We start from the raw sequence: 23,272 nt of genomic DNA on the forward strand, positions 1-23,272 counted from the left end.
TACTTCGAGTTGGATCATGTCTCTCATGATCCACTACTTCAGGATGATGACCAGATCGACCTCCTTGGATGGTGGAAAGACAACGAACGTCAATTTCCTGTGCTATCCCAATTCGCACGAGATGTTCTTCTTGTGCCAGTATCATCTGTATCTTCAGAATCAACATTCAGCACAGCGGGAAGAATAATCGAAGAACGAAGGTCGTCTCTTACACCCGAGATGGTCGAGGCACTCACTTGCCTCAAGGACTGGGAGGCCGCAGAAACTCGACAGCAGCACCAACTAGAGGACCCAGAGATCGCGAATGCCATGGCCGATCTTGAGCTCGAAGACGAGGATTAATTATCTTTGTAATAGTATGCGGTACTCTTTTCCTTATCGGGGAAAACTCCATACTGGGGTGTAAGGTTTTTAACGAGGCCGTGTACTAGCATGTATTTGCAATTAATAAAATTCATGTTCCCCAGTTGCATTTTTCTTCTTCTATAATTAAGAAAGTTAATATGTGTAACGTTTGGATGACGCCGAGCTTTGCCGGCGAAAAGCATTGGTGCGTCTGGCCCACGCTTTGGCGCGGCTGGCAAGGCCAAAATGTGGGTGGCGAAAAGCTTTGGCGCGGGCGCGCCGCGCGCGGCTGGTCTGCGTCGCGTGTCGCGTCTACTAGTCTCTTCCACTTCTCTCTCTCCACATCCATCTCGCGCTCCAAATTTCCCCGAACTCCATCCCGCTCTGTCGCCTTTTCCACACGCGCCGAGGAGACGAAACAAGAATCAGCCGCCGCCGCGCCCGAGGTGGTCGTGACGGAGGCGAAGAAGAAGGCGGACGAGCCCGCACCGGCGGAGGAGAAGAAGGCGGACGAGCCCGAGCCGGCGGAGGAGAAGACCGTGGAGGTGGAGGAGAAGGCTGTGGAGGCGGAGAAGAAGGCCGATGACGATTCAGAGGAGGAGGAGAAGGCGGACGAGGCCGAGGAGCCAGTCGCGGCGGACGAGGTGGCCGTGACCGACGGGACCGGGTCGTTCAAGGAGGAGAGTAACCTGGTGTCCGAGCTCCCTGACCCGGAGCGCATGGAGCTCGCGCAGTACAAAGAGCTCATCGCCACCGCGCTCGCCAACGGGAAGTTCGACTTGCCCCCACCTCCAACCCCACCGGCTCAGCCCGCCGCGGCGCCTTCGACGGAGGAGACAAAGCCGGAGGAGCCAGCTAAGGAGGAGGCGAAGGACGAGGCATCGGGCCTGGCGCCACGCTGTGCTGCTCCTCTCCGGCGCGATCGTTAGGCTCCGCAGTGCGTCGTAGGAGCGCCACCGCCGGACCGCACTCGGCTGTTGCAGCTGCTGGGACGTGGAGCTCGGGTCATGCCCGTGCTTGGCCCGGCCCGAAGCGACCCGCCGTTCCATTGTGCCGTGCCGAACCTCACGGGCGAAGAGTCGTGCCGGGCCGGCACGGCACGACGTGCTGATCGTGCCGGGAAAGCGCGGCCCGACGTGGCCCGAGGCACGACCGGGCCGTGCCGGGCCGGCCCGGCCCAAGTCCCACCTCTAGGTATGATCAAAGGCCGCGGAGACGACACGGCCTTATATTTTTAATACACTGAGAGTTACGCTGCAGCTGCAACTGCAGCATGGAAGGTTGATTAGACCATCTCTAATGAATTTCTCTTCAATGTTCCAACAGTTTTTCTTCATAGTTTCTTTCACGAAGAGATTTTCAAGGTCATTTTCTTCACGAATGGATTCCCAAAGTCATTCCCTTCACTATAGGATTCTCTCCTTCTCTTCGCGAATCTCTTTCAAATATAAGCTATTGAAGATGAGAAAAAATAAAAAAATAAAAACGAAGAATAGAATCAGGAAGGAAACCAAATGAATGGAAAATGGTTGGAGAATTATGGCGGCGAAGAACTATAGGTAAGTTTGCATGCATAGTGCCACTACTACAAAAACTATTTTTAGAGGAGGATTGTAACCTATTTTCACAAGCGTTTAGTGCACCCGTCTGTGATCGCAAAATAGACCACCTGTGAAAATCCATTGTAACTTGTTTTTACAAGCGTTTAGTTCACCCGCCTGTGATCGCAAAATAGACCACCTGTGGAAATCCATTTCCATAGGCGGTTCACTTAAGGAACCGTCTGTGAAAATAGGACTCCACAGGCGGTTCCTTAAGTGAACCGTCTATGATAATCGGTCCTTGAATCAACGTTTTTTATCCCAAAAAAAACAAAAAAAATTACCCAAGGAACCCCCGCGGCCGCGCCGTTACTAGTCACAAGCCATGCTATATTTTCACATTATTTTCAGTCTTTGTGTTCCATGGGAATCGAACCCACGACCTTCCTCACCTCTACCATCACGCGCAAACTCCCTTACCACCTCACCTATCAAGTACCTGTGATTGAAACGAGAAGTTTTATCCTTTTAACTATTTATGTATTTTCACAAGCGGTTCCTTAAGTGATCACCTATGACAATTGGTCCGCCTCTGAACCGTCTTTGGTAAAACTGGCATAACTTTTGTATACGGACTCCGATTTAGACATTTTTTAACTCTACGGATATCAACAAGAAAAGTTGCATCCATTTCTCCCCACCTTTGTTGGTTCGATGAATTTTTCGAGGCCAAAAACGGCTTGAAAGATTGAAGTCTTCCCTCCAGAAGCTTCTGTACTATTTTTAAAACATGTGTTTGTGTCCATAGCTGTCACTCCTTACATCAAATTTGAGCAAAAATTTAGACTCATTCCTATTCTAGTATTGCTGAGGTGAGAAAAATAAGAGAAAAATAAAATTAAAATAAAAAATATTTGTGACCGTGCTGATATTTGATCTGCTATTGATATTATTACTTGTACTTCTGTAAGCTAAATCTTGTTGTTGATAGTAGAGATCTTTAATCTTCTTCTTTTTTTATCTTACTAGAGATGTTGAAGTTAGTAGTTTTTTTTTTCTTCTCTAAGTTTACTTGCATTAATATAATTTATCGTAATAATAGCATATGTGTGATTAAAATTTATGTGTGAAATGTCAACTGAATATTTGGGTATCTAAATGATTTTAAATAAAAACGTTTTTAAGTACAAAGTTGTAGATCTCATCGAGGACTACAATTTTCATATAAATTTTGTTCTCATCCAAGTTCGTATGAAAAAATTATGAATTTTTTAAGATAAGCTATAATACATTACCACATGTGGTTCCTTACGTGAACCAACTGTGGAAATAGAGGATCATTTTTAGATTATAAAAAAATCATAACTTTTCATATAAACTGGGATGGAGATAAATTTTATATGAAAATTGTAGCTCTCGACGAGATCTTCAACTTTGTAGTTGAAATATTTTTTATTTGAAGTAATTTAGACGTCTAAATAATTATTTGAACTATTAGACTAATTATTTGGATATCTAAATGACTTCAAATAAAAAAGTTTCAACTACAAAGTTGTAAATCTTATTGAGGGCTACAATTTTCATATAAAGTTTAGTCCCATCTGAATTTGTATGAAAAGATTATAAATCTTTTAAAATTTGTTATCATCTATTTTCAGAGACGTTTCTTATGCGAACCGCCTCTGAAAATACTCCTCTATTTTTATAGGCGTTTCACATGATGAACCGTTTGTAGTTATCAATCAATTTTCAGATGCGATTTACATAAGAAATCGCATATAAAGATAAGCATTTCCTCGAGCGATTTTTTATGTAAATCGCATCTGAAACTTGTACGATTTTTAAGTACGATTCAGTTAAAAAACCGTTTATAGAAATAATCTTTACATAGGTGCTTTTTCGGTCAATGACTCTAAAAATCATACAAACGGTTTACAATATGATCCACTTGTAAAAAGATATCGTGTGTATCTCGAAAAATCGTTTTTTATAGTGTGCGTGTTCCCACGCAATATTGCATGCCATACGGATGTCGCGATCATTGGGCGCATCACGCATGTATGGGCCACGCTGATCGGTGGTACTGCATTCGATCCCAGGGTTTCGTTGCTCTTGTTATCATGTTTCTTTTAACTTGGTCTATTTTCTCTTCGAAGCTGGAGAAAAGGAACCTTCAAATTGCAGCCCTTGGGCATGAAACATTTCGGTCCTAAATGGGCTGAATTGAATCAAAGACCCAATCAAAACGTCAGCCGCGAATTTTTTTTTAACCTATTTAATACAAATATTTTAATAAAAACACGTGGGGATCTAAATTTTCAGGAACTGACCTCTTTTGCCACGCCAAGCAGCCTGGCGTGACCGAGGTGCCCCGCTGGCAGTCGGCCAGCCCCATGCCACGCGGCGTGCCGACGTGGCAGACATGTGTCGCACCAGGGGGGCTGGCGCGACTCCAGTCGCGCCACCTGGTTTGGCATGACAGAGCGCCATACAGGCGGGCGCTCGGGGCCGTCTGTCCCCACCTGTGTCGCGCCAAGGGGGCTGGCGTGACTCCCTGGCGCTCGGGGCCATCTGTCCCCACCTGTGTCGCGCCAAGGGGGCTGGCGCGACCGGAGTCACGCCACCCCCTTTGGCGCGACACAGGTGCATACAGGCCGCGCACTAGCCCTTCTCTCCTGCACCGAGGCCTTTCTTCCTCAGCCAACCGCGAGCAGGAGCTCCTCCAACGTCGTCGGCGCCCTCCTCCACTCTATTCTCCATCGATTTCGGGCCCGATTCGAAGGGGATTTGAGGGGAAAGAGTCCTAGGAAGGTATCTCCTCCCTATCTCCTCTAATCGCTCCAAGTATTTTTGGTTATTTCGGTTTGTATTGTTAGTTTTTGGTCAGTTAGGGTTTAGACTTTGATTTTGTTGATCTATGAAATTTGTACGTTTTGGTCTAGATCGGAGGTCATATATCGTGCTATGTATGTATAGTAACACATATGTATCGTGTAAAATTTGTTGCATGCAATTGTTTAAGCGTAGGAAATTGAAATATATATAGCTATACTTAATGTATATGAGCAATGCATGTTTTTGTGCGTATACTAGCGGTTTTGCATTGTAGAGGTGAATTTTAGTCGAATTGAAACGTATAATGTGTAGGTTTTTCATGTGCTATAGCGATGATACTTGTGTACACGTGTAATATTTGGATGGTTTGTGTAGATGGAACGGATTGTGCGTATGTTTTATGGTGGCACGGTTAGTACAAATGGGGAGTTCGATAAGATGAGGGAGGAAGTGTTGAAATTTGGGAACCCTCCTTGCTTCGATGAAATTGTTGCTCGGGTTAGGGCAATTTTGATTGTTGATGCGGATGTAAGTAATGTAACCGTACGGGGAAGGTTTGATGCCGACAGGGGTGGTAGGGCTCACTATGTTGTTATGGAGTTGGCGTTAGAAATTGATTGGAAGTTGTACAAGGAATGTGTGAATGGTCCTCAAGTTTGTTGCGCGGAGTTAGTAGTTGATGTCGGTGTCGGAGGAAGCTCGATTCCATCAGTTCAGGATGTGCTGGGCAGTAGTAGCCAGGAAGTGGAGCCTATTGAGCATTTGACCCAGGAAACTCCATGTATTGTCACAAAGGTTGCCGGTGCCGCCGAAGTCACAGATGTTACAGTTGCAGAGTTAACTCGGAGGTACATGTCGGTGGTTCCAATAAATTTGATCTGGCTGTTGTATGTAATGACTTCGACGATGGTTATTTTGAGGATGAGGAGGCTCAAGGAAATGTTGAGGAAACTGAAGTATTTTCCTTGGACAGTGAGGATGAAGTCGAAGATGATGAGGCAGAAGAAGTGGAACATGTGTCTGGTGTTAGGCAACGACATGGGGGTGTTGAGGTGGGAGGAGAAACGGGAGAGGATAAGGAGGCAGCTTGGTGGGAAGGAATTTACACGGAGCAGGAGATAAGGACACTCAAGGCGGTACATGTGGATGTGCCCGAGGTGCCAGGCTACGAGGACATTTCATTGACCAAGAATGCTCTTTGTGATAACGGCTTAATGTTGATAGAGAAGGAACAAGACAGTGAGAAGGAGTTGATTAAGAAGGGGATGTTATTTGATAGTCTTGATGAGGTGAAGTTCTGGTTCAGGGACTACTCAGTTCGGCACCACAGGCCGTACAACGTGGTTCATTCTTATGCGAAGGAGAGGTACACTTTAAAATGCAAGAAAGGTTGTGGATGGGGTGTATGGGTCCGTCGTATCCCAGGTGACAGCAGACGATGGAAGGTCATAAATGTGAAACAACCTCACACTTGCGAGTCTGCGAGGCCGAAACAAGTGCACTCTCAGTGCACAGCGAGGTACCTTGGTCGGCGCATCCCCCCAATCGTTTGGGCGGATCCGGACATGACCGTGGCCTCTCTAATTGAGTCTATAGTTGGGTTTACAAATTACCGCGTATTGTACAGCAAGGCATGGAGAGCGAAGCAACATGCCATGGCATTACTATGGGGAGATTGGAAGGAGGCATACGCGAGGGTCCCTAAGATATTGGATGCAATTTCACATTTGAACCCCGGGATGAAGTGGTTCATTTCAACTGGTGGCATGATGGGCAGCGATGGCGGTGTCATTAAGCCGGTCATGCAAGCGTGTGTTTTGGTGCTTTCATCAATGCGTGGAGGCCTTCAAGCATTGTCAGCCCGTGGTTAGTGTCGATGCCACTTTCTTGACAAGAAAGTACAAGGGTGCACTGATGATTGCTGTTGGCATCGATGCAAAGGATCAGTTGATCCCCCTAGCATTTGCGCTGACGGAGGGAGAGCGGAACAATAGTTGGTCTTGGTTTTTGTTCCTGGTTCGCCGTCACGTAATTGGCGCGGGGCGCCAAGTCTGTATGATATCGGATCAGCACCAGGGTCTCCTTAATGCAGCAAGGGAACAAATGGAAGGTTACCCTCCTCTCGTGCATCGGTGGTGCATGCGTCATTTTGCTGCGAACATTTGGAGAAGACAGAAGAGCAAGGAGGTACTTAAGAAACTGAAGATACTTTGCAAAGTTAAAGAGGAGAGACAGTTCGACAAGAAGCTCGTAGAATTGGAGAAGATATTGAACGAGCCTGCGACAGAGTGGTTGAAGAGCGAAATGGCTAATAAGTCCAAATGGGCGTTAGCGTATATTGCGGGTGGCTGTAGGTATGGAACCACGACCACAAATATCTCGGAGGTATTCAACAACGTCCTCAAAGGCATCCGTGCAATGCTGGTTTCTGCCATCGTTGAGTACACCTTTCACAAATGCAACTACTATTTTGTCGATCGGTGGAAGAAAGCACGTTCAGGTATTGATGCTGGTGAGGTGTGGGGAAAAGCTATCGCTAAGCACCTCACGAAGCAGGGGGAAATATCTATTACACAGGAGGCTCAGCTCTTTGATCTAAGGAGCTATGTTTACAGCGTGAGATACGTTTTTCGGACCTGCATGGGGGGTGAGGGCTCCGGTGGCAGAATCTATAGAGTAGACTTAACTACAGCTCAGTGCACGTGCAGGACCCCGCAATTGCTGCATATCCCATGCTCTCATGTTATCACAGCATGCCGTATGAGAATAGTGGACCGTACATGTCCTGACTACTTGACCCCAGTGTACTCTAAAAGGATGGCTCTAAAGACTTGGGAGTCCACCTTCGAGCCTTTACTTGATGCTTCACAGTGGCCTGATTACAATGGCGACGAATATGTGCCCGATTGTGGTCTACTGAAACAAAAGGTAGGGAGGAGGAAGAGGAAACGTTTCCGGAATGAGATGGATGATACCAGTAAAGGTTACGGTGAAGACATGTATGGAGTTAGTGACTTTGATGAGGCACCTATTAAAATTCATTTCTCTATATGCCACCGGTTCAGGCACAGGATGGAACAACACAAGGAGGGCCCGAAGAATAAGCCAAATTGTAGGAAAAAGGGGAATTCTGGTAGCGGGGAAGTAAATCGCAGAATGCTAGAGGTGAACTATTCACTATCATTTATTTGTTCTATTTTTAAAGTTTTATGTGCTGTAAATTATATTTTTTTCGTAATCTAATGACCCTCTCACTACTTACATTGCAAGGCGATGGCGCACCCCGACTACCCGCTCCTTGAGACGTTTTACGACAGGGAGCACCGAGCACACCTGAAGTTCGACAACGGTGAGGTAAGATTTATCCGTACTTGTTACATCTAAGTGCTAAGTAAAATGCAGGTGTAAGTAACATTTTCAAATTACAATGTTCCTTTCAGGTGCTATCACCCCTTCGGATTCGCACTCACAGCCCTCTCAGGTGGGATAAGAGGTACGCCCCATACATTGGGCATGCAGGATTCCTACCGTTGGCCCGGTTGGTCACGACGGGTTGCCAATGTTCGACAACGCAGCTCTGACTGCGCTAGTCGATCGCTGGAGGCCCGAGACACACACCTTTCACCTGCCTTGCGGCGAGCTCACGGCCACTCTGCAAGATATGGCCATGATTCTCGGGCTTCCAGTGGACGGGCAGGATGTGTGGGAATGTGCAGCCTGCAGGATGGAGAGACATGGTGGAGCAGGTTGTTGGTAGTAGGCCACCTGAGCCAACGCAGGATGCGAAGGACAAGAAACCTTCTGGCGTCAGCTCTGCCTAGTTGGCTTAGAACTTCACAAAGTGTCCTGACGATGCAGCGGAGCATGTCGTCGAGAGATACGCTCGCACGTGGTTGTGGCATCTTGTGGGCGGCTACTTGTTTCCGGACGGGAGTGGGAACACAGTCTCGTGGATGTACTTGTCGATACTTGGCGAGCAATGGGAGAACATCGGACTTTACAGTTGGGGATCGGCCACGCTCGCATGGCTGTACCGACAGTTATGTAATGCTTGTAGGCGTAGTGGGGACCATGCCAACCTTGGGGAATGCGCGTACCTGCTGCAGGTGTGGATGTGGGAGCGGCTGCCGGTTGGTAGACCCGACCGATTCTCTCCCGGGGTACGTATTTTTATTTCTGCTTAAATTCATATTGTCAGTCGTTATTATGAAATGTCATATGATGCGTTTGAACTGTAGGTTTGGCAGTTCGAGGATGAGGGCTCGCTTCCGACTGTTGCTTTCCTTTGGAGGAACGTCCGGGCCGTGACTGGAAACGCAGGCAGGCGGTACCTCTTCTACACCAACGAGCTAGACTGTATCATGCAAAGCCACGTGAGTGCAATTGGTTATGAATTATTTCTTTCACACACTTGCATATGTCAGTTGACATTGTCGTTCATTTTCAGGTAACGTGGGAGCCATATGACCGGTATGAGATCTTTGCCATGGGTCTTAGCCCATTGTGCACACGGGGCATTGAGTATTGGCGGTCTGTTCTGCTGCTTATTTGCTTTTATATTGTTGAAATGCACTGTCTGAACCGTGTGATGAGACAGTTTGGGAGGTTACAGCGTACGCCTCCAGACACGACACCACGTCCATGGCTTTGCACAAGTGAGTACAAATATTTCTTGCGTGGTTCCAGGTATCGTTTATGTGATGTTACATTTGTTTCTAATTTTGCCATCTTGCAGGATTCACATGAGGAAACAAAGGGGTGCTAGAGATTGGCGGGACGTCCAACACAACTACTTGGTGCAGTGGAGCAACCGGGCACAGACAATCGTGCACGGTGGTGCCGCCCACCACTCGGGTCCGTACTTGAGGTGGCTGCACGACAACTCTAGGTTAACAATCAAGCCACCTCGAGTTGCAGTTGGAGCGGAGGATTTGCCGGACTCCGATGACGAGGACAACCTCATAGATGAGTATGATCAGATCAATCGACACAGTCGCCAGCCTAAGCGTGCCCCGCTTCACAACTACATGGTATTTGTAATTTGTAATACCAATATTGTATTGATTCATGGTTTGTACCGTACTTTACGCATTGCGTCGTGTTTGCAGGGACAACAGCTCAGACGCCTTGCAAATGAGGCTGGGCAAGCTTTGCTTGTCCCTCCGGGTTCAGCGGAGGAGATTGGCCATCTTCGTGCTTTTGTAGAGGTAATAGTTGACAAATATTCAATTGTGCAAAGTTTCACCTACTTGTTCAAACACTCTGAAAATTTCACCTACTTGTTTGCAGAGGGTTCGTAGGAGCTGTCGCCGCCTTGCATACAAGATGAGCTGCATGATGACCCCGGATGTGGAGCTTGCACACGGTGGTCCTTCTTCAGAGCCATCTGCCGGCCACACGGCTGCTTCGACACAGCAGACGTCGGTGCATTACGGTACCCGGACCCGCATGCGCAGTACCAGTGTGGCTCGGACGCCATCGTGCAGTATGACCGGAGACGCCTCTACTTCCGTTGGCACAGCTGCACGAGGCAAGGCCCCGCGAGAGGAAACCTCTGAGAGTGAGGAACACTGCTCGGATGGTGGCGACCCATCGTACGGCGCGGATGTGATGGGGACCTCACAGCTCGCACGCGCCCCTCCAACGACACAGCGTACACAGCCGCCGCGGCGTCGCTGAGACAGGACCGACATTGCGAGTGGCAATGTCCTTCCGTCCAATCCGGGCCGCAAAAGGAGGAAGAAGAAGCCATACACCCGAGGGTTGTGAACGATGACATTTTAGGCTCGGCGAGTTGCGTGTGTTGCTTTTGTACGCCTAATATGTACTATTCTGACATTGCCACGTTGCATAATGTTAAGCTCCGAATTTACAAGTTCGCATTTGATAATGAAGGGAGATAGAGGAAGAAGATATATTAGCAGACCCTGTTTATATTTTTGCAAATCCTGCTAGATTGTGGCCTTGTATTTGTGTCGTGGTTTGTACACAATGGTTGCTAGTTTTGCAAAACTGCTATCCAGTTAGTCACGCCATGTCCTCTGGCGTGACTAAACACGTAGTCACGCCATGATGGCTGGCGTGACTCAGTACCTAGCCAGGGACTTCGGCGTGACATAAGTCAGAGTCACGCCGGCCAACTCCCCCCCCCCCCCCACACACCTCAGCCCCGGTCGTGTGCTGCAATTTGCAAAGCCCTGGTGCGACTAAACTGTTAGTCACGCCAGCAGCCTTGGTGTGACTCATCAACTACGTCACGCCGACCACATTTCCCCCACCATAATCCCAGGGGGTGCTGGAATTTGCAAAGCCCTGGCGTGACAACCCTGCTAGTCACGCCAAGAGCCTTGGCGTGACACATCAACTAGGTCACGCCGACCACATTCCCCCCCCCCCCCACCACGATCCCGGGGGGGTGCTAGAATTTTTAAAGGCCTGGCGTGACATCCTGGTCACGCCAGGGTCTTTGGCGTGACAAGCCTCATAGTCACGCCAGGGTCTTTGGCGTGACTAACAGAGAGGGAGAGAGAAGAACAATGGCTACTTGTTTCAAACTCTTAAATGAAACTCAATTGGTAGTTAACTAGGATACTCCTCATGTGTATTATTTCCTTGGTTATTGATTTACTCTACACATTTTAGGCTACATTATCGCAACATTATGGCAACATTGTGGAATAATAATGCTACAAAATCCATTAAAACATGTGACCCCAAGAGGAGCAAATTTGTTGGCATAGTCTAATTTGGTCGAAATACCAAATATTCATTGCTCATCGACGATGATTACACATCGTGTTCACAAATAGTTCACATAGGACAATTAATCCATCTACCCTTATGCCCCTAGTACTAATCGTCAGGTCCATCATAGAGCACCTCGTCGTCATCGTCGTCCGAGATAACCACGGGCAAATTAGTAACTAGCGCCTTCATTGTCTCTATTTGCACCGTCGTAGCCGCAACATCTTGACCCTCCATGGTGGTACTTTTCAGTTGGGGGAACAAAGCACGGTAGTAATCACAAGTTTCCTTCTTATGATACTCCAAATAGCTTGACAACACATTTGGATGACGCTTACTCCGCCATACAATCTCATGATCAACCACACCTTTATCGAGGTACTCCTCCCATAAACATCTCTGCGTACTCTATTAAAAAAATACATATGCACAACAATTAACAATACGATAGCGCAACATTAAATATAGATAATACTCATGAACCTAACCATATCCTTGCCGACCACATGCCCGCAGTAGTACCCCACACCAACTTCGGATGGCACTATCCCGTGTTGTGCATTCACACCACAAGGGCACTTTCCTGAGGGACATAGTTCTATCACCCTTTTCCCCTTCACTTCATCGTTTTCCTCATTTATCCATAGACCATCAGGGCCGTACAATGGATCCCGAAAGCCACAAGTAACACCATGGCGCTGCATTACAATTCATGATACATGTTACATGACATATAGCTCTTCCTCATTCAAATTGTAAACAAGCAACCATGCCCAATTCTTACCCTTGTCATCCCTTCACAGCAAAAGTAAGGGGACCCCCCAGAAGGTTCACAAAGTACGCTTCGCTTTCCGCAGTTCCACAACGGAGGATCCGCAACACGTGTACTCCTCAATTGCCACTTCTCTTTATTTATCAATTTTGGCGGATTTGGTGGAGGAGGAACCCAACGAACAAACTTATCATATAGCTTCGGATACTGATTAAACCGTTTCACCATCAGAATGCTCTGGTCATACACTTCGGGCCCATCAATCCATTGGAAGAAGTAGCACATCTCCCACTCCTGCAAATTATTAAAACATCACGTCAGCAAAAGTAATGCCATTTGCTTCTACCTTAATCCATAACAAAAATACACTCACACGATAGTCCGGGCATAGGTAGTAAGCACGACCAGCAGTATCTTCGTGTAGCGACTGAAGAACCACGGCTACCTTACCACAGTCACAAGTCGGGATGGGGAGGGCAGGGGGAATGGGGGCATCTTTGCAACTGACATCGGGATACTTCTTACCAATATGTGCCCACTTTTGCTTACACCATAAATTCGAAGTCATACCGGAAAACTGCACGAATACAAAACCTACACATTATACGTTTCAATTCGACTAAAATTCATCTCTACAATGCAAAACCGCTTGTATACGCACAAAAACATGCATTGCTCATATACATTAAACAATTGCATGCAACAAATTTTGCACGATATATATGCGTTACTATACATACATAGCACGATATATGACCTCCGATCTAGACCAAAACGTGCAAATTTCATAGATTAACAAAATCAAAGTCTAAACCCTAACTAACCAAGAACTAGCAATGCAAACCGAAATAACTAAAAATACTTTGAGGGATTAGAGGAGCTACCTTCCTAGGACACTTCCCCCTCAAATCCTATTCAAATCGGGCCCGAAATCGGTGGGAATGGAGGGAGGGGGCACCGGCGGGGTGTTTGGAGTCTCTGCTGCTCGCGCTCGGGTGAGGAGGAAGAAGGTTCGGTGGGGAGAGAGGGGCCAGGGAGCCCCCTGTATGGCGCTCTGTCACGCCAAACCGGGTGGCGTGACTGGAGTCGTGCCAGCCCCCCTGGCGCGACACATGTCTGCCACGTCGGCACGCCGCGTGGCACGGGTCCGGCCGACCGCCAGCGGGCACCTCCGTCACGCCAGGCTGCTTAGCGTGACTAAGTAGTGAGTTACGCCAAAGCGCTTGGCGTGACAAAAGGGGCTAGTTCCTGAAAATTTAGATCCCCACATGCTTTTATTAAAATATTAGTATTAAATATGCTAAAAAATGTCCTAATGCTGCTAGACCGATGGGCCTCACTTGGGAAAGGCCCCAACTATCTGCTGAAATGTGTATGGATAGGACGGTATCGGCCTACAGTATACCACCTGTCGCCTTCCCTCTTCCGTTTTCGGGCAGGGCACACTCCACAGTTGCAACGAACACGTGTTAGAGCATCTCCTAGACACTACACTACGTAAAAACCAGTACAGCAGACACTGCATTAGTGATGTTTACTCAATATATGTCATTAATATCTTATTAGTGACGGGTCTAATAAAAACACATCACTAATTTGTCTTTTGATTGGGACCAGATATAGACCTGTCATTAATGATATAGTGACAGGTCAAGTTGTGACCCATCACTAATGACTAAGTCATCAGTGACAGGTTATCCTAAACCAGTCATTAGTGATGGGTCAAGTTATAACCCGTCACTAATGATAAGGTTATCAGTTATGGGGCATTTTAGGCTAGTCATTAATGACTAGGTCGTCCTATGCTAATTATTAGTGACGGATCGTCCTAGGGCAGTCATTAGTGATAGGTCACAACTTGACCCTTCACTAATGATTTACTCACCAGTGACGAGTCGTCCTAGGCCAGTCATTAGTGACAGGTCACAACTTGACCCGTCACTAATCATCCACTCATCAGTGATAGGTCATCCTATTCCAGTCATTAGTGAAAGATCACCGTGTAATCCGTCACTAATGATCAACTCGAATCACTAATGATGGTATTCATATTTTTTTTTTATTTTTTTTCTCTTATTTTTTTCTCACCTTAGCAGCACTAGAATACGAAATTTGGTAAAAGTAGTTATTAGTGACGGGTCATGGTTACGACGCGTTACTAATGACCTTTAACAAAGAAGATTAAAAGGATAAAATATCCAGTTTCTATCACAACTACATGAGAGCAGAGGTGGTAAGGTAGCTACACGCGTGAGGAGGAGGTCACGAGTTTGATTCCCATGAAACGCAAACTTGAAAATAATATGAAAAAAGCGTGACTCGTGAGGCATGTGGGATGGACCTGCGTTGGGATGGCTCAGGTGAAAAAAAATATTTTTTCACTTTTTGTGTAAAAAAATACGAAAAATGTTCATCGGTCATTCAGGTCAAGATTACAACCCGTCACTAATGTTCAGTCAATAGTGATGGGTCACGGTTACATTAGTGACAGGTCATCACCCATCACTAATGACATATCATTAGTAACGCGGTAAGAGTGACGGGTACAAAACCCGTCACTAATGCCTTTTATCACTCATCACTAATGACTTTTTTCACGTAGTGCAAAATAGTGTTTGCACCACAAAAATTGAGCTCCAGCAGCTGCACCATCCTTCACGCGATTTTGCCGATCGCGCTATCTCGGTGGTCGCGCACGCCAAGTTTGGCGTCTCTCACCCCCACGCTATCTCTCCAATCGTCGCTCCCTCCCGCCACAATCCGGAGGTAGATTTCATCTTCCCCCACACCGCCATTTTATTCTCCACCTGCCTGTGCGCCCCTCCTAGATCCGTCGTTTTTCGATGCCATCACGCTGCCGCCTCCACCTCCCTCCACCTGGTGAACTCCCTCCCCCATGGGCTCTCTTTCCTACTTTCTAGTTCCCTGCTGAGCCTCTCCATGCGCTTCTTTCTCAGGAAGGCGTCGTCGAACACCCGCTAGCTCCTTCTACCCCAATACCGGTAGATTTTGAAACCCCTAGGCTCGCCATCGTTGGGACCTCCCAAACCCTCCCTCGCGCACGCCATGGCCGTTGCCTCCGCCTGCAGCGACATAAGATGCGGGCCCCACTACTCCTCCTCCTCCTCTGCGGGTGCTGAGGGGGATGCAGCGGCGGAGAGGATGGCCCGGCTTTTCGTCTCCTCTGTCGCCGCCACCACCACGTGCGGCAAGTGCGACGATGGTGGTGCGGCCATCGCCATGGACGGGGGCATCAGCATGTGCGGGGAGTGCTTTCGGGCACACTTGTTTGGGAAGTTCAAGATCGCCGTCATGAGCAACGCCATGGTTCGGCCCACCAATTCCGTCCTCCTCACCTACTTTGGTGACCCCACCTCTAGGTTACACATCTCCCAATTTTTTTCCTCATTATTGTTTGTAGTTTTTTCCATCGAGTAGTTTGGGAAAAAAATTGCCCATGATGATAAAAGATCAATACACACGGCTAACATAATGACATTTGAGCTATTACAAAGTAATGAGTGGCAAAAAAAAGTCAGCTCCACATTTAGTTTTCAAAGTTACTGCATTTGCGTAATTTTTTTGTGATCCATTGAATTAAAGTGTTGTTGCACACTCCAGGGTAGCTCTGCAATTCATACACGAGATGCAGTCCAAGGCGATCCAGAGATGGGAGACTAGCAATTCGCAGGCGCTGCTAGCCTTTGCCATTGGGGTGGCATTTGTTGAAGAGAGATGCATTTTTTCGCCGAAGCCAAAATGGGAATTTGAGACAGCAATTGAAGATATCAGGGCGATCATGTCGAGTTTGTCGGCGGGCAATAAGGCAGTGCACATTGTGTTCTCTTGAGGACGTGTTCTCTTCTGGATTGGAGAATGGGGAGGGTAGGCTGAGGGACGTGGTTATCATGATCAATGATGAGACCGAGAGGGACGATTTTCTTTGGTGCTTGCGCATGCTTTTCATTGCAGAAGGTGCTTCTCTTCAATGCTTGTCCATGCTTTATGAATTCAAATTTACCATTCCATGTTGATATTTTGTCAGATTGCACTGGAAAATGGCTACGCCAAGATCATGCTAGGATCGTGTGCTTCTGGAATAGCATGTCATGTGCTATCTACAACTGTGAAGGTATATAGCTAATCTGTAATGCTTGATAGTTCTTGAAAGAATATGAGAGAGCATTGAATGCATAACAAAATTACTAATTATTCCTAGGGGCAAGGCTACTCTTTATAACAAGCATGTTCATACCGGAGGCGTCGGTCCACGGACCACCTTGCCCTGGTCGTTGTTCTAGGATCCATGGCAGGGGTAGACGAACTTGTTCTCGGCGGTGTTCTATGGCACGACTTAGTTAATCTGTGTTATTGTATTTGCAACTCCAGGTTCTGACTACAATAGTTTTAGCTGTCTCTTGATATCACACATGACAATTGTATTTGCAAACTATAAAGAGTTTAAAGATGTTTTATCTTATGATCTTGTGACATAACAAACCATGTTGTCATTTGTTGTATGAACTATAAGTTGTGTCAAAAGAACATGATACATCAATTTAGAAAGAACTACATACATCAACATACATAATTTGAAAACACTATACCCCTCCATAATGAAAACACTACTGGATAGGTTCCGACTACATTATTGCAAATGCTTACACTATAAGAACTATGACTCTACATACAGTTGTCATAGGTGCTCGACTAGATCATCTTAAACCTGAGAATGAGCTTGTCGGTGCCTGATATCATGATTGTTCTTAATAAACTACATAAACTAAGACACCTTAGGGGTGTGCTCATCTTCAATTATCACCATTTCTCCCTCATGATCGTAATGGAACTCTTCCGGCTCATGATCATAATCGAAGTCTTTCCGCTCATCTTCAATTATCATGTTATGCATGATGATGCAAGCCGTCATGATTTGTCCAAGTGTCTCTTGATCCTAAAACCTTGCTGGTCCATGAACAATGGCAAAACGAGCCTGTAGAACTCCAAATGCTCATTCGACATCCTTCCTAGCACCTTCTTGAGCTTGCAAGAAAAGTTTTTTCTTATTCCCTTGCGGAGATGGTATTGTCTTCACGAATGTTGCCCATGGTGGATATATGCCATCTGCCAGGTAATAGCCTATTATATAGTTGTGACCATTGATGGTGTAATTCACTTCTGAAGCTTGTCCTTTAGCTAGCTTTGCAAATAGAGCGGAACGGTGAAGAACATTAATATCATTGTGAGACCCGGTAAACCAAAGAAAGTGTGCCAAATCCAAACATCTTGTGAAACAACGGCTTCTAGAATAATTGTGGGCTCATGCACATAACCGGTATACAGTCCTTGCCGTGCTACAGGACAATTTTTTCACTTCCAATGCATGCAATCTATGCTCCCTAGCATACCGCGAAAACCTCTTGCCTCACCCATTTCAAGCAACCTAGCAGTATCATTATTATTTAGAGATCTCAGATACTCATCTCCAAAGACTTTCACAAAAGCTTGTACAAACCTTTTAAGACTCTCTATAGTAGTACTTTATCCAATCCAAATAAATTCATCCGTAGCATCCGCTAGTACTCCATAAGCTAGCATGTGAAATGCAACGATAATCTTCTGCAAAGGAAATAACCCAAGAACCCCAGCACTATTTCTTTTCCACACGAAATAGCTATCATGCTCTACAACAGATTGCACTATACGAGGAAACAGAGAACGAACCATTTCAAATATGTGTAGAAGTAATAATAAAATGAGATAGGAGGATAAAAAATAAGGGTGAACAAAATATATTCACTAATTACAAACCTACGCCGAAAGATAGCCGGACTGTAGGTGGGAGCCTCTGAAAAGTAGTCTTCGTATAGTCTCGCATGTTCGGCTTCTCTACCGCGATGAATTACTCGATGTCCTGGCATGAAACCGTCATGGCATCGAGCATTAAAGCGTTGATCTTCATCGTGCACTTGGAATGTTGTAGCAACAATGAGTTCATCATCGTCACATGAGGTCGACAACGAATCCATGAGAATTTTCTTGACGATGTTGCGACACCTCATTGCAATGTTGGAGAGGAGACAAAGATATGTGGGAGAGGACACTGAGAGAGCTGAGAGAGGAGACACAGCTCAGGAATGGCAAATGGACTTGCATATATAGACCTGCAAAAATAGTCATTGGAAAAATAGCTGTTGGAATAATAGCTATGGGAAAAATAGCAATTGAAAAAATAACCATTGCAAAAATATCTATTGAAAAAAATATCTGTTAGAAATATAGCCATTGAAAAAAAAATCCGTCGAAAAAACTATCCGTTAAAAATATAGCCGTCGGAAAAATATCCGTTAAAAATATAGTCCTTACAAAAATATAGTCCTTATGAATATATTGTTAGTTATAAAATACTATTAAAAAGTAGGAGAGAATATGAAGGGAAAAATGCAAAACTCCCAAAAGTCACTTTGTCGGTGAATCAGGAACCGGGGGTCCCCGAATCCGAGGCCAGGATAGCAATCCGCCACGTGACGCCATCCCGCGAAGTCTCCCCCGCGAGGTAAAAAAGATTAAGTCCCGGGAAAGGGCGCTCGGGGCCACAGTCAGTGGTCCCCGAGTACCCAAGTTCCCCGATGATCTGCGAAGTCTAAGTGCCGGAAAGAAAGTGCTCAGGGAGGTATACGGTGACCCCCGAGCACCCGAGTTCTCCGACGATCAGGAAAGCAAAGTACCGGGAGAAGTGTACCCGGGGCCACGGGCGATGGCCCCCTGGGCACCCAAGTACCCCGATGACCCACTGAAGGAAGTCCCGGGAGAGAGTGCTCGGGGCTGCGTGCAGCGGCCCCCGAGCACTCGGTCCCCCGAAGGTCCGTACAAGTGTGCCCGGGAGAGAGTGCTCGGGGAGGTGAACAGTACCCCCGATGACCAAGGAAGGGCATTCTCGGGAGAGAGTGTTCGGGGAGGAGGACAGTGACCCCCGAGCATTCGGTTTCCCGATGACTCAGAAAGCCCCCTAACAGCAGCCCCCGCAGGGGCCCACTGATGAGGTGTTAGTTAGTCAAAGGCCCAAGGCCGCATTTAAAGAGCGCGCGTGGCCTGTCACCTCCAACTGCTCCCGCCACGCTCGGTGTCAGTTCCTGCCACATTCTGACAGAAGGGCATGGGGTCCTTAAATGCACAGGTCCCATCCCGTGCCTTCCGGCCCGTCTCGGGATAACGTCGTGAGGGCCGAGGCGTTCCGTCTGCCGCGCTGCTGTGGCAGGAGAACAAGACAGGGCGGGCACGCCGGGCCACTCTGCGGCTGCCCGTGGGCCCTCTCCACGGTACCCGTTGCCAGTGCATTTATGGTGATGGATGACCGGGCGTGGGGCGCGTTTTCCACCCCTGGTCACTTCGCATAGAGGCTATGATGACGCCCTTTCCATTTATGGTACTTCGGAACTCATGCCCTCCCGTTCGGGGCACGCAACTGCCGGCGGGTATTTAAAGCAGCCGGCAGCACAGACGAAAGAGGGAGAGAAGGAGAAAAGAAAGAAGCTTAAAAAAGGCAACGAAGATTAGAACAGGCAATCTCTCGGAAGTAAGTAGAAAAGAGAAGAGAGGAGAAGATCGAGAGCATCAAAAGCTAACAGATACACACGGACCGAAGAACAAGGAGCCACAGGTTCTAGGATAGACAAACATTCTTGTAACCAGCAACATCCTTGAGGGACATTCTCAGGGCATTTATAGTATCCATACAGGAGTAGGGTGTTACGCCTCCGTGCGGCCCGAACCTGTCTAAACACCAGCGCATTTACTTCGTTCCGCACCAGATCATTCCACCCTGTCGGCCATCGCATTTACACCCATTTATTCCTCCGGCAAATATATTCAGAATCATCCCCCGGCCGAATCTCTAAAAATGGGGTCCCTTAGGATCCCAGCGACAGAAGTTAACCCTCCGACACACTTGGATTTTGACTTCCCCCAAAAATTATTTTATTGCAAAAAAAAACAACAAATGTTTGGTTTTGTTGCAAAAACACCCCCAAAAATTCGAAAAAAATTAAAAAATCACAAAAAATTCTAAAGAAACTTGAGACAATTATAAGACCTTTTGTGATTTTTTTTAAAAATAATATCCTTTGCATCATATTTCATGGAGAGTAAGTTTGAAAAAAAAAAGAAAAACGTGCAGATCATTTATTAATTCGAGTTAAATGCATGGTTAATCATTTACTAATCTTTCTTACATGATCCTCTATCTCGTAAAAATACATGAAATTTTGAAATAGTTATTGTAACGTGCAGGATTGAGTGAATGTGTTGCAGATAGATTAATTAATAACTAATCCATAACACCCCAAATTTAGTGAAACCACTTTTATTAGTTTACTTAAACAATTATTTATGTAGAAAAAATAATGGTAGACATGAAAAAGTTAAAATAACATGAGTTAATAAATGAGCTGCACATTTTCTTTTTTTTCAAACTCCCTCTCCATGAAATATGATGCAAAGAATATTATTTTTGAAAAAACAATTCACAAAAAGTCTTATAATTGTCTCTAGTTTTTTTTAGAATTTGTTTTGTGATTTTTTTTCATTTTTTTGAATTTTTTAGGGGTTTTTTCAACAAAGTCAAATTTTTGGGGTTTTTTTTTGTAACAAAATAACTTTTGGGGAAGTCAAAATTCAAGTTACTTTTGGAGGGTTTTGCATTTTTTTCGAATATGAATGATGAAATATAGATGTGCTATTGGAATGGAGTAATATAAAAAGGAGATCTTTATAGATAATCCATATAAAAATATAGAGGATAAAATATGGATGTGCTGCCGCTCCCAACGAGAACTAAACCAGGAAAATGCTCCCCGTACAGGTCATGGGAATGTCCCTTCTGCAAAACCGGAATTGGAACGACCAGACCATGGAACTGATGAAACATTACATTACATACGTCGTTGTAACTTGTAAGCACCACCATATGTCCCTTCCGACGCTGAAAACAATCGGAAAAAGATGAACGCAGATGTCAGCCTGCGAGCGAACAGTGCAGCGCAAGCCGCGGCGGCCATCGGGAAGAGAGAGCACATGCACGGCGGCATTGAGGGCTCGCGCCGACGAAAACACCTCACAGAAACCCAGCACCGGCCGTGACGCCGCCTGGGCCTCGCGGCGTTCGGGGCCGCGCACGAATCTGAAGCCCTGCTCACCGCGTGCGGACAAGCGCGCCGGCGCCTTGCGCATGTCGCCGCGCGCGCGGCTTGCTAGCGGGTCTCGTGCAAGGCTCAGGGAGCTTCTACCGTTGAGCTAGCGTGCGGGTCCCCTAGCAGTCCGCTGCCTCTTAAACCCACCTGTCAGTGGCTGCAGACCGCTGACGAAGTTTTTCGATTGGTTGCAGGAGGAATCAGTCACTTTATCATATCGATCCTTTTTATTGTTTGTGGCTGGAGAGTCTATGAGCTACGGACTACGGTGGCCAGATGTCATCGTCCAATCCTAGTGGTTTATTATTTTTGTTGCTTGAAATATTGTCTAATCCTGAAAGCTGATTAAGGATAGAAGTTACCGGTCGGGTCAGGTCGGGTCCTCGTAGGTTTCAGACCAAGCAAAGCTGGATTAAGTGGAAAGATGGTCCTACGTGGCCATCAGATTATGGCTCTAACCCAACCTGAGTTCAGATTTAGGTCTGTTTTTTCACCCACAGGGCCACCTAAAACCAGACCCACGGGGCCCAATCAAACTTCGTTGGCCTGACCTACCCACCCACCGCTGCATTAAGTCGCTGATCCGCGGGTGTCACCCCCGTCTGGCTCCCTTTCGCCTCCCCACTCACCTAGTGTTATGCACAAGGAAGGCTGCACATGGCAGCACTGCTGCTGAGGAAGACCGAGTGCCGCCGGTCGATTTTCCCAAGCCTGAACCTAGATCCATCGAGCTGGAGCACTCGCGAGATAGGAGACATCGCCACCCCCTTCTCCTCCCAATCCATGGGCTAATCCATTGTTTTCCCCCATCAAGCCGGACCATCCGCCGCGTTCTTCACCCACGCTAGCGATACTCCACCTGCCCCCCCCCCCCACCATTCACCATCAAGCCACTTTTGTGCAACCTTCCTCGATGAGCCGCGCACTCGGTGAGCTCCCTCTCCCCTCAGGCGAACTTTGGCTTCAGCTTCATGCCGGCGCAACCCACCACAGGCCTCCTAGCGCCGGTGCGACCGAACACGCATCGCTAGCTAGTTCTGACCAAGACTGTACTGGAGGCTTCACCATCAGCCATGGCAAAAGGGAGTCAGGCTGCTTTTTTCACCAGTGCTGCCTTCCCGGCTCACCCACGCCGCTTATCCGCGTCATCCTCCTCGGGGCCCATGCCGCCCTCCCTAGCGAGCACTGCCAAGCCACCCCGCGCATGTGCCGTCCTCCCCAGCGAGCCCCGCCATGTCCCCGCGTTGGCCCTCCTGTGTGGTCGAGTATCGGGTTGCCCTGTCGGGTTTTGGGTCCCCTTCGGGGGCTTGGGTGGCAATGGTTTTGCACCTGGTATTGATTTTGGGACCAGGTCAGGTATGAAGAATCGGGTTTCGGGTCAGTTCCGTTCCAGGAAAACCTGGCGGGGGTAGACCCGCTGGCATCTCTAAAGCTAATGATGTTGTCGCTAGATTGTGATGTCGCTACATCCATTCAAGGTCTGAGTTTCAAAATGAACTTTTTCTCCACATTGTACGATGAATGATCAATTAGATAGGTGCTCATGTGTTGCAGCCAAAACATAAACATTGAACGCGGTAACATCAAGCACAAACTTAAAGTATGGATATGTGGATGCAGTATAGGAATGCTGATGAATAAATATATCAGGAGCGATACCGTAGTTTGATTTCAGATAAGATCAGTAAAAGAAGGATATTATTCACTAATATTTCTTCTAATTTTTGTATTTATTTTTATTAGTAAAATGAGTCTCATATCTATAACCGGTAATGAGGTGGAAAGGTTAAATGATAAGGATGGATGACAAAAGTGAGTAAATTATTCAAAATTTAGGGTGCTTTTAT

At 46.8% G+C, this 23,272-nt stretch overlaps 1 protein-coding gene and 1 pseudogene across 1 annotated transcript; both read left to right on the forward strand.

Moving 5' to 3' along the window:
* The first annotated feature begins 518 nt into the window (after positions 1-518).
* LOC133884302 (patellin-2-like) lies at positions 519-1,274 on the forward strand. Its single transcript, XM_062323664.1, has one exon. It carries the CDS (start codon positions 519-521, stop codon positions 1,272-1,274), a length of 756 nt encoding a protein of 251 aa, XP_062179648.1.
* A 14,029-nt stretch (positions 1,275-15,303) lies between these two features.
* LOC133884313 (cytoplasmic tRNA 2-thiolation protein 2-like) lies at positions 15,304-16,477 on the forward strand (annotated as a pseudogene).
* The last annotated feature ends 6,795 nt before the right edge of the window (positions 16,478-23,272 follow it).

This window comes from Phragmites australis, chromosome 1 (assembly GCF_958298935.1).
Source record: "Phragmites australis chromosome 1, lpPhrAust1.1, whole genome shotgun sequence".
Taxonomy (NCBI): Eukaryota; Viridiplantae; Streptophyta; class Magnoliopsida; order Poales; family Poaceae; genus Phragmites; species Phragmites australis.